The 15,682-nt window shown below is 51.5% G+C and overlaps 3 protein-coding genes across 7 annotated transcripts; 2 read left to right on the top strand and 1 right to left on the bottom strand.

The window, feature by feature from the left end:
• Window positions 1-1,949: 1,949 nt before the first annotated feature.
• On the top strand, window positions 1,950-4,773 carry NICN1 (nicolin 1, tubulin polyglutamylase complex subunit; the record flags this gene model as incomplete). Of its 2 annotated transcripts, none has more annotated exons than XM_084246984.1 (6): window positions 1,950-2,081; window positions 3,166-3,342; window positions 3,607-3,720; window positions 4,145-4,216; window positions 4,550-4,657; window positions 4,732-4,773. In XM_084246984.1, 6 exons carry the CDS (start codon window positions 1,950-1,952, stop codon window positions 4,771-4,773), a joined length of 645 nt encoding a protein of 214 aa, XP_084103110.1. The 2 variants fall into 2 exon arrangements, with proteins under 2 accessions (XP_084103110.1, XP_084103111.1); XM_084246985.1 differs by having other exon boundaries at window positions 4,553-4,657.
• Window positions 4,774-6,488: 1,715 nt separating this feature from the next.
• On the top strand, window positions 6,489-10,799 carry AMT (aminomethyltransferase; the record flags this gene model as incomplete). Of its 3 annotated transcripts, XM_084247398.1 has the most annotated exons (9): window positions 6,489-6,578; window positions 6,679-6,846; window positions 7,638-7,718; window positions 8,535-8,666; window positions 9,072-9,150; window positions 9,565-9,710; window positions 9,796-9,976; window positions 10,363-10,518; window positions 10,621-10,799. In XM_084247398.1, the coding sequence occupies 9 exons, from the start codon at window positions 6,489-6,491 to the stop codon at window positions 10,797-10,799; spliced, it is 1,212 nt and encodes a 403-aa protein (XP_084103524.1). The 3 variants fall into 3 exon arrangements, with proteins under 3 accessions (XP_084103524.1, XP_084103525.1, XP_084103526.1); XM_084247399.1 differs by lacking the exon at window positions 8,535-8,666; XM_084247400.1 differs by lacking the exon at window positions 6,679-6,846.
• Window positions 10,800-13,168: 2,369 nt separating this feature from the next.
• TCTA (T cell leukemia translocation altered) lies at window positions 13,169-15,053 on the bottom strand (the record flags this gene model as incomplete). Of its 2 annotated transcripts, none has more annotated exons than XM_084247688.1 (3): window positions 13,169-13,211; window positions 14,429-14,483; window positions 14,831-15,053. In XM_084247688.1, the coding sequence occupies 3 exons, from the start codon at window positions 15,051-15,053 to the stop codon at window positions 13,169-13,171; spliced, it is 321 nt and encodes a 106-aa protein (XP_084103814.1). The 2 variants fall into 2 exon arrangements, with proteins under 2 accessions (XP_084103814.1, XP_084103813.1); XM_084247687.1 differs by having other exon boundaries at window positions 14,429-14,531.
• Window positions 15,054-15,682: the final 629 nt, after the last annotated feature.

Below are 15,682 nucleotides of genomic sequence, written 5' to 3' on the forward strand. Positions count from 1 at the left end.
TTTTTAAAGATTTATTTATTTATGCATACAAGAGCTAGGGTAACGGCTAGAGGTTTGGGGGAGGGGGTGAGAGGATTCATCAGAGACAGAATGGGGAGAAGAATAGGTGGATCTAGTGAAATAACACTGTTGAGGGTAGCAGTGGATAAGACAGGAGAGGTCTCCTTTGCCATGTGGGTAGCTCCCTGACAGGGGATCGAACTTGTGCTGCAGTGGCTGCAGATAGCTTCATAGTGCTGACTCTTAACTCCTTGCACCACCAGGGAGGCCCCATTGCACCTTTTTTTAACACTTGTAAAAATGCTTGGCTCTGCCCCCTTCCCGGCAGCCTCCTTGCTCAGGAGTGGAGTTTGGACCTTGGCACTGTGTGGGTGTCCTCTCCTCCACCTTGGGTGGTGCCAGAAGTCAGGGGGGTGGAGTATAGTCCTTCAATTGGACAGCTGCCCTGAGGGCCCCAGTGTGCAAAGTTCAGTTACCCCAGTATGTTGCAATAGAATAGGTAGAAGTGTAAAAACATACTCCAATGGTTAATTTTATAAGTCTACTTGACTGGATCACAGTATATCTAGATATTTACCCAACTGTTACTCTGGAAATATACCTGTAAGCATGTTACTGGGTGATATAAACATTTAAATAGGTTGGGTAAAGCACTTTGTCCTAATATTGGTGGTCTTTATCCAGTCATGAGAAGGCCTGAATAAAACAAAAAAGCTAGGTAAGAATAAGCTCCTCTTGCCTGACTTGAGCTGGCACATTGGTCTTTTCCAGCCTTTGTACTTAGACTACAAAATTAGCTTTCTTGGGTCTTGAGGCCTGCCAACTTTTGGACTGGAATTTACACCATTGGCTTCCCCTTTCTCCGCCCTTCAGGCTTAAAATATAGACCATGGGAATTCTTAGCCTCCTCTATAATCTCATGCATCAGTTCCTTATATTATCCATCCATCCCTATCTATCTAACATACTCAGTATTTTTACTTTCTTGAACATATGGAATATTATGATATTATGTTCATGTTTTAATGGGCTTGTCTACTATTATCTGTGTCTGTTTTTATTTCTGGGCCTCTTTCTATTATTTGATTTTTCTCTTCATTATAGGTCATATTTTTCTGCTTCTTTGCATGATTGTTATTTTGCGTTGGAAGCCAGACATAGTAAGTTTTACCTTTTTTTTTTTTAAATTTATTTATGCATACAAGAACTGGGGTACAGGCCAGAGGTGTGGGGGGTGAGAGGAGTCACCAGAGACAGAGTGGGGAACAGAACAGGCAGATAGACTGAAATACACTACTGAGGGGAGCAGTGGGCGAGTCAGGAGAGGTCTGCTGCGCCACAGCATCCTGGGGGTGGGCGGGGATCTAACTGGAGTTGCAGTGGCTGCAGATAGCTTCACAGGTTGCGTCTTAACCCCTTGCGCCACCAGGGAGGCCCCAATTTTAGTCTTCAGTGGGGGTATGGGAGTTCTAATTTGTATTACCTTAATGGATCATCTTTTCAAGTGCTTATTGGTGATCTTCTTTTGTGAATTATTTGTTTAAATCCTTTGCCTATTAAAAATGGTGTTAATATCTACTTTGCAATCAACGTTGGTCAGGCGCTATGTCCATTTGCGCTCAAGGTTTTACATATTTTAACTGACGACCACCCCGGGCAGAAGTATCAGAAGGTGACTTGGCAAGTAAAGAAGGTTCAGGGCAGCTTAGAAACAGAATGGCACCTCCGTTTCCGGGAGGTACCCAGAGCCTGTGAGGTGATTGGCTGAAGGAACACTTCCTCAGGAACTTCCGACTCCTGACCCACCCTGAGCATCGGTAATTGGCTGGGCTGGCGTAGCGCGCGGCCTGCCGGGAGTTGTAGTTGTTGGGCTTCTGCTGGGACGCCGGAAAGGACCAGTGGTCCTAGCCCAGGAGCGGCGGTTGTGCTTGGTCGCGGCCGCTAGCATCATGTCCCGCGTCTCGGTGCCCTGCCATGTGAAAGGCACCGTGGCCCTGCAGGTGGGCGACGTACGGACCTCCCAAGGCCGGCCCGGCGTGTTGGTCATCGATGTCACCTTTCCCAGCGTCGCGCCCTTCGAGGTGAGCTAGCCCCGTGGGCGCGACGGGGCTCCTGGGCGGGGCTTACCTGGGACTAGGGCGTGTCTCTAGGTATTTAATCTTTCATTAAAAGCCTCTACCACGTACTGCCCTTGTGAATCAGTTAATCATTTATTTATTCCTTCATTTAACACATTTACTAGAATGCAGCTTCTTGCCCTGGGTTCTAGACCAGGGCAGGTTGTGAACCAGATAGAGATGAGAGATCAGGTAGGTTCTGGCCACTGGCTGGGAAGCATTAGACTGGTAGGTAGCCCCAAACCTGCCTCTTGCCCATTTCAATAGTTCCTGTTGGAGGTTAGATTCATCCTATCCTTCATTAGGTCTTCCAGAGGCTCCAGCTTCCAAATCAGCTGGCAGAATAACTGGACCCTGCAGGCTCTCAACACAGAGAACAAAGTCCACTTGCTAAGTGGCACTTTCAGAGCCACTCTGTTTGCCCTGCCTGCCATTCAGCCTCCTGCACTTTGTCTTGTGAGGTGTGCTTTCTCCCAAAGCTGTACCTTGCTTTAGCTGGGACACTTCTTTAAAGGGCCCAACCCTGGAAATCCTGATTCAGTAGGTCTGGGATGGAGATATAAGAAGATATTTTATATCTTAAAAAATACTTCCTTGGTTGATTCTGGTAAGTGTCCAGTGATGAAAACTGCTGTAGGTATACTGATTCACTTGCTGTTAACAGATCTGCCAAGCCCTCTCACATTTCTGTGTGCCTGTGTAAATGCAGCTTTCACACTCACTAACTTTCCTGATCCATTGGGTGAACTTTTCCTCCTTCAAGCCTCATGTGTATATTTTCTGCCTCCTCCAGAGTTAGGACTTTGACCTCTGGCAGCATCTTGGACATGTGGCAAGTTCTGCAGTTGTGTTTTGTTTGTATGATCTACTCATTTAGACTGTGAGCTCTTCTAGGAAAGCAAAATTTTTCTTGGTCCTAGTGGATGCTTTTTGAAATTGTTGGGTTGGTAGAAGAGACCATTCCAAAGGGGAGGAGGAGATGGTGCCTTTGAGTCTCTCAGGCCCTGGACCTGGGTCTGATTTGTCATGGCAGTTGTGTATATTCTAGTTGCAGGAGATCATGTTTAAGAATTACTATACAGCCTTTCTGAGCATCCGTGTTCGCCAGCATACCTTGACACACACACCATCCAAGTGGGTGACCTGCCTACGGGACTATTGTCTGATGCCTGACCCACACAGTGAAGAGGGAGCCCAGGAGTATGTATCACTGTACAAGCACCAGGTCAGCTGGGACTCAGCATAATCAGGGAAACCCAGATGGAGTCTCACAGAGGCCTGGGGATTGAGCCAGGAGACCAGGAGGGAAGAGGAGGGCCAAGGATGGCCTGGTCTGTGGCCCTTTGACCTTGGAGGGAATGCTGTTCTTTCCTTCCTAAAGGCCTGGGGAGGTAGCTTCTTGGCTCATTGCTGGTTGGGAGGCTTCTGGTAAGTGAGCTTACCAGCTTCACTTAGTCCTTTTGTGTGTGTGTGTGTGTGTATGTGTTAGATGCTGTGTGACATGGCCAGCGTACTGGAGCTACGCCTGATTCTGAGACAACCATCGCCACTGTGGCTGTCTTTTACAGTGGAGGAACTTCAGATCTACCAACAAGGACCAAAGGTAAGTGACTAGCTCAGAACCATTGATTGGCTCTTTCCCAATTATGGCTGGGAGAGCTGGGGGTGGAAGTGCCAGTGGACCAGTAAGTATGGTGAGACTCAGAAGGATGCCATCATGGAAATAAGCTAGGTGGGAGTGCTGGAAGCTCATGATGAGAGGTGAGACCATGTCTCTATATCTCCTGACTTTTAAGGTCACCCACTTCTTTCAGAGCTGGGGCCATCAGGTACCAGGAGATATTCCTGTTCCTTATGTTCCTGGGTTCTCCTGTGTAGCAAAAGAGCTTAGGTGATCTTATTGCCCCTTGGGCCTCTGTGGACCCCTGAGCAGGGTTTTCCCAGTGTTTGAGACTCTCCCTCTGCTCCCAGGAACTTGGAATTTGGTCACAGGACTCCCTTACTCTTCCTTTGCTTTTGCTTTGCAGAGCCCCGCTGTGACCTTCCCTAAGTGGCTCTCCCACCCAGTACCTTTTGATCAGCCTACTCCCCTCTTGGAGGTAAGCCCCTCACCCTGGGTAAGAACTGTGTGTGAATAGCTCTGGTGTCTAGCAAAGACCCAGGCGAGCCCCTTTCTGCAAGAATCTGGGGTTGGACTCAGGGCCCTTGGTTGACTCTTTGCCACCGTCCTCCTGGGTGCTCCATGAGATTTGAGGCATCTTTGTGTGCGACTGGACCACCTACTGCACTTCATGCCCAAACCTCATGTTCACAAGTCACCTGGGAATGTTATTGGTGTCAGCTGGAGGGCCCCACAGCCCAATGTGGCCTCTCTTGAGCTTTAAGGGCACTGCTGGGGAAAGACCCATGGCCACTGACCCCTCCTTCTGGAGCAGGGTCTCCCAGACCCCAGCAGGGTATCCTCCGAGGTGCAGCAGATGTGGGCGCTGACAGAGATGATCCATGCCAGTCACACCTCCACAAGGATCGGCCGCTTTGATGTGAGTGATCACTTCCCTCTGCTTGGCTTGTTTTGCCCTTTGCGGGTCAGATCTGATGCTCTTTTATGTTGCAGGTGGATGGCTGTTACGACCTGAACTTGCTGTCCTACACTTGAGCTGTGGCTCATAGCCAAGACATTGGCCTTCCATGCCCACCCAGGACTGGTTTGGGCCACCAGAGGACGAAGTGCTTTCCCTGGGCATTCCAAATGTTGCCTGCTTGCCCATTCTGTCTGGGCCATATCACAGATTCAAGATTCTTAGGGGCTCACTGTTTTACTTCAGCATGAGTTCCTAGTGGGAGTACACTCTGTCCTCACCCAACTACGATTCATCTCTTCTATCCTAAACACACTCCAATTATACTTACTAAGAATTTTCATGTGCCCTCTACCCCTCCTACCAACATGCACATCCTGTCTTCTGCCTGCTCCCTTCATCCTGAGTACAGTGGGCTGGTGACCTATTAGAGCCTGCTCTGTCTTCCTTGCATTGGGAAGCTACTGTAGCCATGCCACTCTGGTAATTTGGAAGCTTGAGAGAGAAAAGAAACCTCATTTCTTCCTTCTTTTCCCTCACGTTATGCCCACAAAAAGAAATTCCTATCTAAATTTCTGCTGCATGCCTAGGGATCAAAGCCAAATTCTCTTGTCCCCTGAGCTGGCTCCTGGATGGGTTTTCAGATGGCCCACTTGTTGGCAGGTGCCTCTGGCAAGACGGGCCTGAGACCTATCTGTCATCTGACACAGCCCAAAGCACATCCTTGTCCTTTCTCCCAGTTGCCTGCTTCCAAGAGTCATGCTCAGAGCGATAAGGGATAAACTTGGGGGTTGGGAGGATGGAGGAGATGAAGGGGTTCAGATGAAGTGTTCTCATTGGTATCTTTTAAGAGACTGAGTTTCTCTACAACCCCACGCCAGCCACTGAATAAGGCAGACTGTTCTTACAAGAAAATCCTGCTTCTCTGAGGGTTTTCTTGGCTTTGTCCCCAGGAGCTATTATGAAGCAGTACTGCAACATGCATTGGACCTGGACAATTGCACATTGTGTGACTGAACACACAAGGCCTTCTGGAGGAAGGGCAGCTACCTTTTGGGCACCCTTTGCTGTCACCCATGAGTATCTTTGCCTGCCTGGTCATTTACTTAGCCTCATTCAGCTTTTGCGGAGGAAATAATGACTTTAGCCCTGTGCTCAGCGAGCCGAGGCTCTCAGTGTGTACTGAGAGGGAGGTCCCTAGGATGGTAGGGGTTGTACTTCATTCAGCTGTGTCCCCAGCGCAGGGCCTAGTGTGCAGCAAGATCAATAAATACTTGTGGAATGCATGACCGTGCTGGTTGCCTGTGTCTGCCCAGTGGGAGAGTTGGAGACCCTCACAAGAGCCCAGGTTCCTGTGGTGCCAGGCTGGCTCCTCCCTCCTGTGTAATCTCCCTTCCCTCCCCCCTCCTCCATTTGATTTAATACTCCTGTTGTCCTGAAAGGGTGATTCAGGCCTTTCAGCCCTTTGCAGAACTTTGATCCTTTGGAGGATGGGCAGTCGGCTGGGGGAGGTCTAGCCCCCACCTGATTCTGAGCCATCTAACTGGCTGCTCTATCTGCCTTGATCTGCTGGAAGTGCCTGCGGCTGTTTCCCTTTTCCCTGCACCTGAGAGACTCGGTGCTCTTAAGCTCCGCCTGCCCTTGGGGTTGTCTGCCCTCGGGGCTACCCGCCCCCTCTTCTGATACCCCTTGCCAGAGAGAGACGAATCCAAACAGGGTCCGGACTACATCTCCCAGCGTGCCTGGCAGAGTTGTGGCCTGTGTGTGCCGGCTGCACCAGTTGCGGGCAACAATGCAGCAGGCTGTGAGCATGGTGGCCCGTCTGGGCTTACCTCTGCAGGCGCTCCCCTGGACCCTGAGCCGTCCGTTCAGTTGCTCACAGGTGGGATAGAGGGTGCTGGGGCGTGGTTCCAATCATAGGGGGCGGGGGGAGGGGGGGCTGGGGTCTGGGCCCCGGTGGCTCTGAGCCTGGCCGCCTGCAGGATGTGCTCCGCCGGACAGCACTCTATGACTTCCACCTGGCCCATGGCGGGAAGATGGTGGCGTTCGCAGGCTGGAGTCTGCCTGTGCAGTACCGGGACAGCCACGTCGAGTCACACCTGCATACACGCCGGCACTGCTCGCTCTTTGACGTGTCTCACATGCTGCAGGTGAGCCAGGGCTTTCTCCTTGTTCTCCCTGGGAACTGGATTCCAAGGACAGCCCTCAGAACAGTTGGAAGTCTCGGGGTCACAGACTATGCCCCCAGTTAGCTCAGAGGGTCTCATGAGCATCCCCTCTTATCTCTCCAGCTGCTTCCACTTAGTGGCTTGCTTTAATATCCTGGATTTTCCAGGACTGGCACTCCTTCTCATCTACTGTCCTAGGTATTGGTTTGGAAAAGGGAGCATTTCAGGAATGTGCCAGTCCCTTTAAGTTCTCTAATCCCCTCAGTATGCCCCATCCTGTGTAGGTGGCTATGGGGGAATTGCAAGGTGGGGCTTCTGCCACCTGTAGAACCAAAAGACTGCTTATGCATTTTAGCTGGGTTAAACCGTGCTGTGCATAGCATGGAGGATGCCACCTTGCCCAGTGGTCTTCCAGATTGCTGGAAACTTCTTCTTCTTTTTTTTTTTTTTAAATAGAGGCATGTTTATTTATTTATTTATTTGTTTTGTTTATACATGCACTGGGTACAGTCAGAAGCGCGGGAGGGTGAGAGAATTCACCACAGCCAGAGCGGGGAGCAGAACAGGCAGAAGGACCGAAGCACACTGCTGAGGGGAGCAGCGGGCGGCAGGAGAGGTCTGCGCGCCATGCGGGACCCTCCTCCGGTGGCCGGGGAGCAGCCGGGGATCGAACCGGCGCCGCAGAGGCTGCGAGCAGCTTCTCAACCCAGCGCTCAACCGCTGCGCCACCGGGGAGGCCCAAGATTGCTGGAAACTTCTGATCTCTTTCTTAGACCAAGATATTTGGTTGTGATCGGGTGAAGCTGATGGAGAGTCTAGTGGTTGGAGATATTGCAGAGCTAAGACCAAACCAGGTGGGCCCTTTTACTTTTATTTCTGCTCATTGGATGTTCTTAAGTCATGAGCCAGCAAGCTGGCTGAGTACCTACTTGGGGCTTGGGGACACACAGGTGGATCACAGTTTCTCAGGATTTACAGTCTCGGGGGACAGGGTCCCACAATCATGTCCAGATACCCAGCCATCTTTCCTACCTACAGCCAGGTGGGGGTTGGGGTGAGGAGGCTGGCTATCCTGTCCTCACCACAATAAGCTTGGAGGCCAGAACCTAGGTTTATGTTCTGTTCTATCACCTTCCATGCTGCCTAATTCCTTGCCATTTGAAAGTGTAGTCCCTAAATCACCTCGTCACTATGATCTTGTTAGGAATACACTCTCAGGCTCTGTCCCAGATCTGCTGAATTAGAATCTTCATTTTAACAAGATCCCCAGGTGGCTGCTGAGGTCAGCTGCACAATATTTTGGGGGCACTGCTATGGAGCACATGGGTCATCAAGATGAACTTTGAAGCTCTTGTCATGGGTCTTAAGGAAGGTCTGGGTGGGTTGAAGCAGCAAGTCATGGGTTAAATGTGAGGTAGGACTCTCAGAAATGACTGGGAGGGGTATAGAGGCCCCATCAGATCATAGAGTGGGGTAGGAGTGAGAATTTTCTCAGTGCCTGAGAATCTAAGACCCTGGGATTGGACTCAGCCTTGCACCTTGCATAACTGCAACTCTATCATTAGGGTTCACTAGTTTGTGGTGGCTGAGTGAGTACAAGAGTGTTTCTGGCTCACACTGAGCCTTGTCCTCCTGGACCTGGAGGCAAAGATGTTCTATTTTGATACCAGGGGACACTGTCGCTGTTTACCAGTGAGGCTGGAGGCATCTTAGATGATTTGATTGTGACCAACACTTCTGAGGGGTACCTGTATGTGGTGTCCAATGCTGGCTGCCGAGACAAGGACTTGGCCCTAATGCAGGTACAGCCCCCTGTGTTCTGTGTACTCTGTCTTCCTTGCTCAAAGAGCAGTATCCTTATTATCCAGGACAGGCCTGGTATGGACAAGGAGTTCAGATAATGACTCCCTGAGTGAATGAATAGTAGGTCAGAGCAGGTCCTTCCTGAAACATATCAAGTTTTAGAGGGGTGGAATGGGGGAGGTAGGAGGTGAAGCTGACCTTGGCCTCTAAGTGAGGGTGGAGTGCTGGAGCCTGATGTAAGAGTTGACAGACCTGGGCTTGGGTCAGCCCTATCATTTAGTATTTACATTAACCTGTAAGATGGGAAACGGCTTAATCTGCCCAGCTCTATAGTATCTGGCACACGGGAGGTGCTCAGTAAGTGGTTCCAGAAGCTGATGTGGTATTTGTGTCTTTCCTTTCAGGACACGGTCAGAGAGCTTCAGAACAGGGGCAGTGATGTGGGCCTGGAAGTGGTGGATAATGCCCTGCTGGCTCTACAAGGTAAGTGGGCCAGATTTCGGTTGGAGCTGACCTTTGCCTTTCTGATTTCCTCGACTGCTTAGCACAGAGGCCACATCAAGAGGAAGGGGTGGATGGTGTGATGTTTTTCTGTCATAATTTTTTAAAAAAGATTTATCCATTTATGCACATAAGAACTGGAGTACAGGCCAGATGTGCAGGGGTGAGAGGATTCACCAGAGACAGAGTGGGGAACAGAACAGTCTGCCATAATTTTTAACTTTGGTATTGTGTCCTCCTTCCACCTGCCACAAAACTCTATAGACTGAGGGCCAGAGTGTCTTCTCTCACCTGCAGACTTGTTCAGGACTTGTTCTAGTCCCTGAGTGAGGGCTATGGTTCAGCTTTGAGGGGCACTGGGGCCTGGAAACTTGGTCACTGGTTCCCTGTGCCCAGGCCCCACAGCGGCCCAGGTGCTACAGGCTGGTGTGGCAGATGACTTGAGGAAATTGACCTTCATGACCAGCGCTGTGATGGAGGTGTTTGGCGTGTCTGGCTGTCGTGTGACGCGCTGTGGCTACACAGGAGAGGATGGCGTGGAGGTGTGTTAAGAAGTGGGTGCAGGGTAGAGTGGGGCACTGGGCACAGGGCCAGTTATCCACATCTGCTCTCTTGTGTCCCATGCAGATCTCGGTGCCGGCAGCAGGTGCAGTCCATCTGGCAACAGCTCTGCTGGAAAATCCAGAGGTGAAGCTGGCAGGGCTGGCTGCCCGGGACAGCTTGCGCCTAGAGGCAGGCCTCTGCCTGTATGGCAATGACATTGATGAACATACCACGCCTGTGGAAGGCAGCCTCAGTTGGACTTTGGGTGAGCTGGGCTAACACTCAGGAATGGGATCCTGAGGGTTGGAGTGGTCCTTCATGAGACCGGCGAGCCTCTAGCTGCTGCCAAGGTTGGTCAGCCCAGAGCAAGCCATTCAGCCTCCCTGAGCCTCCATTCCCTGAAGATTCCACAGAGGCTCTGCCCATTAAAAGCTGAGGACTCTCTGCAAACTGAGGGGAAAACATGGCCTCTAAGACGAGGGGGCAGGAGATGGGTGGGTGGCAGACTGAATTGCAGGGGTGATTTGGGGCATGGGGAAGCTGAATGAAGGGTAGTTGATGCTGGATGGATGTTACTTTTTTCCTTATAACTAGGACTTTCTTTGCAGGGGACTATGGACTGTGGCTTAAGTCTAGTGTTTTATACTCCAGGGAAACGCCGACGAGCTGCCAAGGACTTCCCGGGAGCCACAGTCATTGTCCCACAGCTGAAGGGCAAGGTGCAGCGGAGGCGCGTGGGGTTAATGTGTGAGGGGGCTCCAATGCGGGCACACAGCTCCATCCTGAATACAGAGGGTACTGTGATTGGTAGGTGGACCAGGGAAGTTGGAGAGCCCTTGTCCCTTCCTCAGGAGGGTGGGGGCACTGGGCTGGCAGGGTAGTACTGATACATGGCTTCTGCCTGGACAGGTACTGTGACCAGTGGTTGCCCCTCGCCTTGCCTGAAGAAGAATGTGGCGATGGGGTATGTGCCCTGTGAGTACAGTCGCCCAGGTACTCAGCTGCTGGTAGAGGTGCGGCGGAAGCAGCAAATGGCTGTGGTCAGCAAGATGCCCTTTGTGCCCACAAACTACTATACCCTCAAGTGAGATGGGATAAAGGCATGGCCCTCCCCTCCAGGAGCCTAGCCTAGGACAACATTCTATGAGGGTTTTGTCAGGAAGCTTAGGCAGAACACACCTGGGGTAGGTGGTGGCGAGGGTAGAGGTTGTTTCTGGTTGTGTTTCAGGATGGCCATACCAGCTGTTTCCCCCTCCTCCCATACTACTCAACTTCAGAACCCAGTTCTGGGTAGTGGACCAACTCACCAAATGCCCTGTTTTAGCCTGTGCTCCCACCAGTCTCATCCTTACCTGCTGGAAGGCTATAGGAAGCACCGCTTCTGGTATTTCTCTTACTTGGTCAATTGCTGGCCGTGGAGCAAAGGCTCATCTTTAGGGGGAGAATAATGGCTCCCCAACCTACCTCACCATGGTTTCTCACAATGCAAAGGGTTACTACCTGGGCAGTACCGGCCACCTTCAGTCTGCTGCTTCTCCCTGGGAATGATTCCTGACTCACAGAGGGTTGGTCCAATTGGACTGCTGTGCCTATATGTAAACTCTGGGATGGTTAAGGGGGTACAAACTCATTCTTCCACATTCCCAAGTTGGTCCAGCCTGTTGCCCAGTAGCAAACAGTGCCAGGTTTACCACTTGTTCTGAGCCCCAATGTTGTTATAGGGCAGGCTGAACCTCTTTCTGGACTTGTTTTACCCTGGGCTGACCATCACCCCCGGGGACCATTCCTGACCTCCACTATTTCCTAAAGTACATTAAATGAGCTTCCTTCTTGCCATTGTCTCTAGCGTCATCGTTCTTTGTCCACAGGGTTCCTGGAGTGCCAGTCCAGTCCAGTCCTCTTCCCTGGCCTTGAGACCTTAGAGGGGCTAGGTCTTTTAAGAACTAGTGGGGATATTGCCCCTATTGGCATTTACCACCCTTCTAGGGAACTGACATCTATGCAAAGCATTGCATTCTAGGTTCCCGGGGTGGGGGTGGGGGGACAGTAGCCCCCAGGTTGTCCTCTCCAGTTTTCCCTGTGCATGCACACCCTTACGTTGTCTGAATAACCACACAACTGATGCACTTCCATATTTAATAAACCATACCCTCAGTTTTGCATGGGATGAAATGTAAAGCCCTAATTCTGTGTGGTAGTATCAGTGGGTGGGTCTGGGGCTACGAAATCATCATCCTGCCAGCCTGAAGATATCTCTGGAACAGGTACATATACATGAGTTCAGTGTTAGTCTTACTTCCAGTCTCTGTTGCAAAGACAGTATAGGCAAAGTCTACCAGGTAGAATCAGGACATTGAACAGAGGACACAGGCAGTGCAACACTGAGGTAGCTGGTGGCCCAGGAGAAGCAGACAGAAGTACCACTATCAGGGAAGGAGGCAGGTCCAGGCCACACTGCTTTGAGGAACTGATGTTTGCCACCCATACCTTTGGATGTTTTCCTGGCCCACTGTGGAAGTGGCAGACTGGCCTGACCTGTGGCTCTTCCCTGTTTAGGGTTCCTGGGGATTGAGATGGTTCTAGTAGGGAGGAGCTTGTGGGCTCTTAGGATGAGCCTGTGGTTCCAAGTCAAGATAGAAAGTGATGCTGCAGGGCATGGGGCCTGTGCAGTTGCTCTGCACTAACTGCTGTAAGAGGATGGAATATAAACCCACAACTAATGGGCCCTTAAGCAGTGGGAGGTCACTCCTGGGGCTCAGCCTCTTTCAGGCACCCAGCTTCCCTCCAGGAAGCATTGAGAGGAATATGAGTATGATGATTGGGGAAAAGACAATTTCCACAGCCTGGTTTATACCTGGAGAGCTCTTGGTGCCATGAAGGTGGGTGTTTGTTGCCCCTTGCCTTATACTTGAATGGCTAGCTAAGCAGCCAGAGTATAAGGTCATGTTCCTACCTTCCTACTGATAAAGCAAAACCAAAGAAGTTTGGGATTGGCCCTAGGTTTTGGCACCAAAAAAAACAATAAAACAAAAACTAAATTCATACTTAGGGGAGCACTAACTATTCCTTACAAATCCCAGAGCTGGTCAACTTCAAGGCTTCCTCTCAGCGGGACAAATCTATATGGACCCATATCTCAGGAAAGGGGAAAAAGGCAAGACAGAAAATGTACTACTGGCCTTCCCAGCCCAGGGACTTGGTTGCTGACCCCTGAGAGAGAAGGTATATGCCTTCTTAAGACATCCAGATAGGGTAGAGGCAAACTCTATTTGTCCAATACCTGGAGCTGCTGGAGGCAGTCAAGAGCAGTGCAGATAAATCCCTGTAAACACTGAGGTACTCTTTGCCCCCAACCTGACACCCCTGCAGTCGTCTCTGGGGTCTGGGCAACAGCAGGACCCAATGTAGGAGCCAGAAGACCTGGTGATATCCCTGGAGACCCCTCTGCTGCCTTTCCTTATTCTCTGTGGGTTTTGAGAGGTTCATTTGCTGCTGTTTCCCTAAAAGTGGGGAGAAGAAAAAGGGGTTATTTCATCGCCTACACACCAGTCCCTGATAACGACTCTCTTTAGTCCTATCTTGGGGGAGTGAGCTGGGCTCAGTAAAGCCACACTGTAATTTAGACCTCTTTGCTGGGCTCCCACAGCAAGCACTGAGCCTGCCACCTCTCCCCTTATAATGACTTATAATGGTGTTCCCATACTTCCAGTCATTTAATACAAACCTCAGCAGTGGCAGATCTGCTAATTGGGCCCCTATATCTTACTTGCTATGAATCAGGTAGTTATAAAGGCCAATTAGCTACAGCCTTGCTGAATTCTTTAATAGCTCCCTGAGACTTGGGATAGGGCTTTGTAGGTCCCTCCATGCCTTCATGTTTGAGCTCCAGCATCAGAGCCTTGTCTGTGCTTCCATTATATCACCCTTGTTTTTGCCTCTGGGCCCATTCTATTAACCTGAAATACACTTTACCACCCCTTGGTCTTTGTCCTCAGCGAGGCTGTCGTGGGAGAAGCCTCTAATGCACTTGGATCTGCACTGCTGCCCTCCCCTTTTAAATGTCTGTCTCCGGCCTCCCTGGTTGCCTAGAGGTTAGGTCTCAGCGCTATTAGGGCTAAGACCTGAGTTGTGATCCCTGGCCAGGGAGCTAACCCACATGTGGTGCAGCAGTCCTGTCTCCCCTGCTGTTCCCCTCAGCAGTGTATTTCAATAAATCTGCCTGTTTGCTCTCAATTTTCTCTCTGGTGAATCCTCTCACCCCCTGCACCTCTGGCTTACACCCCAGTTCTATGCTAAATAAATAGATAAATGTCTGGCTCCCCTTGTGAACAAAGATTTAGTTTGTTGCTATCCTCAGGATTTAGGGTGACCTAAAGCTGAATGAATGCCCTAATAGTTCATGTTTTACAGATGAGGAGGTGGACTCTGATGATGCCAGTCAGTGCACTAAAGACAGTCTCCTGCCTTTCTAACTGAGGGACTTGCAGTAGAGGGAATCCACTTCATCTTGCCAGACTTGCCACTTCATCGCTCTGAAACTGATAATACCACCCACTGCACAGGTTGCAGAACAGTATTCTATTTGAAGACCCTGGATCTTGCTGTAAAGGCCTATTCTAGTGGACTTCTACTCTGAAAACTTCCCTACTTGGTCTCTAGCATAACAGTGTTCACAGCCTGTCAATCATGGGGCGGGGCTGGGAACAGATTTACTCACCAGGAAGGGAAATGCGTGGAGCCATCAGGTGTGGATCCGTTCTGGCCGCCCAGACCTGGGGGCAGGAACACATCCTGAGCTGCAGCAGACTGGAGGTGGGGATCTGAGCAGGCATTAGCCTGGGTCAGGTTAGAGGTTATAGGTATTGTTTGGTGGAGTCTGGTGGGAGCCTTAAGAGTATAGTGGTGATGTCTGGTGGGGGTTCAAAGAAAGTTATATGATGGATGAATTGCTGGGGCTTCTGGAGTGAAATGGTTGTTGGCATAGATCAGAGCACAGCATTAAATTCTGATGTGGATCTTAGGGGATAAATGGTAGTCTAGGGGGGCTTTGGGCAGCCCAGTGATATAGTCTGGTGGGGGTGGGGGCGACAGGCTCACGGAGATTGGTGGGGAGCCTCACCTGGGCGGTGATACAGCCCGGTCACCGTGCTCCCGTAGAACCCCCACGCCAGCTGGATGCCCAGGAGACTTAACACCAACCACAGCAGCAGCAGCTTGAAGAGGGTCACACGCATGTCCTGCGCCTCCCACTCCCGCAGGAAATCGCTGCCCAGAGCACCCAGTGCTCCCAGCACCGTGGCGGGTAGAGCCTGGAAAGACTGCCCAGACCAAGGCTCCGCCATGACAGGCCCGCGCCCTACCCGAGGGGTTGTCACCGTAGATCCCACTGCGCAGGCGTCGTGTCTTCCGGGACCAAGTCCGTTACTGCGCACGCGTACCCAAGCAAAGAGCGCCCACCTCGCTTGCGCGAAGAGTTGGCAGTTTGGGGCGGAGTGTTAAAACTGCGCACGCGCACCCAGCCCCACCCTGCTTACTTAAAGGATGAGTGACTCGGGGAGTATAAAATAGCAACCAGGTCTTTTATAGCCCCGGATTTCCCGTGATGCCCCACGCGGCTGTAATGATTGGTTAATCGCTTTGCTTTCAGGGCGTGGACGCACTCCGGAGCAATCGGGGCTGAGCTGTAAATGCGCGCGCGCGCGCGGGGACGCGACCGCGGCCGGCTCGAGCCCGCAGGGCACTCGGGTGCGCGCACGTCGCTCCCCGCCCTCCCGCAGCCGCCCGCCCTCGCTCTCGCTCCCCGCCCGCCGTCGCCGTCCTCCGTCGGTTCCCTCGTTTAGTCCACTGCCGCCTCCTCAGCCACCCGCCCTAGTCTTCGAGCTTGCGACTCGCGGACAGGCGTCCTCGGCGCGGAGAGGCCGGACTCGGAGTCGTCGCCTGAGGTGAGCGAGAAAGGTCCCTTCTGGCGCCG

This window comes from Talpa europaea, assembly GCF_964194135.1.
Source record: "Talpa europaea genome assembly, chromosome: 11".
Lineage (NCBI taxonomy): Eukaryota > Metazoa > Chordata > Mammalia > Eulipotyphla > Talpidae > Talpa > Talpa europaea.